Source organism: Aspergillus glaucus, assembly GCF_001890805.1.
Source record: "Aspergillus glaucus CBS 516.65 unplaced genomic scaffold ASPGLscaffold_70, whole genome shotgun sequence".
NCBI classification, from domain to species: Eukaryota; Fungi; Ascomycota; class Eurotiomycetes; order Eurotiales; family Aspergillaceae; genus Aspergillus; species Aspergillus glaucus.
The window spans coordinates 1-1,952 of NW_019170522.1; the positions used below are offsets into that span (position 1 = coordinate 1).

The 1,952-nt window shown below is 49.2% G+C and overlaps 1 protein-coding gene and 1 non-coding gene across 2 annotated transcripts; both read left to right on the forward strand.

Annotated features, from left to right (window-relative positions):
* Positions 1-109: 109 nt before the first annotated feature.
* Positions 110-1,672, forward strand: ASPGLDRAFT_53669 (mitochondrial 54S ribosomal protein mL57). The gene is made up of 3 exons (XM_022548037.1): positions 110-704; positions 774-1,006; positions 1,061-1,672. Exons 1-3 carry the CDS (start codon positions 305-307, stop codon positions 1,214-1,216), a joined length of 789 nt encoding a protein of 262 aa, XP_022395114.1. The 5' UTR covers positions 110-304; the 3' UTR covers positions 1,217-1,672.
* Positions 1,673-1,853: 181 nt separating this feature from the next.
* ASPGLDRAFT_t180 lies at positions 1,854-1,949 on the forward strand. The gene has a single exon. It is a non-coding gene; the product is annotated as a tRNA-Phe (tRNA).
* Positions 1,950-1,952: the final 3 nt, after the last annotated feature.

The window sequence follows — 1,952 nt, forward strand, 5'->3', positions numbered from 1 at the left end:
AAAAAAAAAAAAAAAAAAAAAAAAAAAAAAGAAAAGAAGAAAAATCTCCTCGTAATTCAGAACTCACTAGATCCAATTTATTTATATATACCCCTGTGGTAATAATAGTAGAAAATCGTTTATATATTTCCAACTAAACAAGAAAACGCCCACATGCGAAGATGTACTCCTTGATAGCGCTAACCAAATCCAGTTTAGCGCCATTTGTCCGAAATTCTTCGATTTCACTCTCCGCGCCTCAAGAAAATCCCCCAATCCAGAATTGCTCAATTGCCCGCGGTTCTCCCATTCCACAACTCTCGCCATGACCTCCACACTCCTAACCCGGGCAGCCAGGCCCGCATGCCGCACCCTGACCAGCCCCAGCGCCATCCTCTCCACCGCACAACTCCCACCACCCACCACCACCAACACCACCACCACCACCCGCGGATACTCGACATCGACAGAAACGACGACCGAACACAAGCCTCGATGGGCGCATACCCCGCCCCGCGCAAAGGCGCCGTTCAGTCTGCGGTATAATTCCCGAAGGCCCGAGTATCTGGTGAACTCGGATCCGAAGCGGTTGGATCAGTTCTATATTCGGATGCTGGGCGAGGGTGGTGAGACGGTGCTTTCGGAGGAGGTGAAGTGGCTTGCTGTTACGCATAAGAGTTATGATCAGGGTCGGAGGGGATTTAATGATCGGTTGGCTTTTGTTGGTGGGTGATCGCTATATTCTCTTTCTCTGATGCTTTGCGGGCATGGTGCTAATATGTATTCTGCGGCAGGCAAGCGCATCGTTCAGTTGCAGACCTCGTTGGCTTTGGTGCAGAACCCGGCGAACTCGGCTGGTCCTGTTGCGGAAGATCCCCATGGCCGACAATTGTTTGCTCATCCGGCGCTGGAGGGGCTGGACAGTCTGTCCGACAGCACGAAGGTGCTGCTCACGGGTAAGACGAAGCTGGCGCAGTTGGCGCAGAAGTACGACATGCAGAATGTTCTGAGGTGGTCGCCGCGGAAGGTTTGTCCTCCCTTTTAACTTTTTGCGTTGCTCCCTGCTAACTAACGTGTACAGCCCAACAACCTCGCCGCCTCCGGAATCGAACTCGTCATGGCTCACACAATGTACGCGGTTATTGGCGCCATTGCTCTGGAGAAAGGAGGACATTTCGCCAACAAGGTGGCCCAGGACCGGATACTGGAACCCTTGGGCGTGAAGACGATTGCCTAAGCTTTCTTTGGGAGGATATTACTGGGAATTGGCCGCAGGAGCATATCATGGCGTTGTTCCGTTGTCTCTTTGTCTTCTTGATATGATGTTTTATGGATGTACTGTACTACTACGCTGTCGGACATCCCTCTGTATATGTACTTTTACGATACGGGTTTAGAATACCACGACTTCTCAACAATCACATTGCATTATTAAATAAACAAGAAAGAAAAAAAAAGTATGTACGGTTCCTCTGACACCGCCCGGATAACCTGTAAAATACCCGGCCAGCTCTTATGGAACCCTCGCTGTAAAACGATCGTAGTCTCCGCGCCTCTGTATCGCAAGATTCAGCTATTAAAATTAACCTGACAACCCCCGCGACAGAATGCCACGAGAGTCATAGGAGCCTCCCCCCCAAAGGAAGAAGACTAATGCAGCCTTGCACTGTCTATCGAGAGCGTAAATTGGTACAAAGAAGAAAAGAAAAAAAGCATCAAATCGGCGGAGAGAAAATTTGCTTTTATGCTGCCAGTGCGAAGCGCGCTAGTCTGGATTAGGAATGGTGCGGATGTTAAATTAGTAAGCATATTGACACAGAGCGGACAATGAATCATTTTCTTGTTGGCAATTTTCATTCGATCTTTCATCCAATGGGGTGATGGCGTAGTTGGGAGCGCGTTCGACTGAAGATATTCAAATATACCTTCGGAAAATCGGAAGGTCGCTGGTTCGATCCCGGCTCACCCCATTT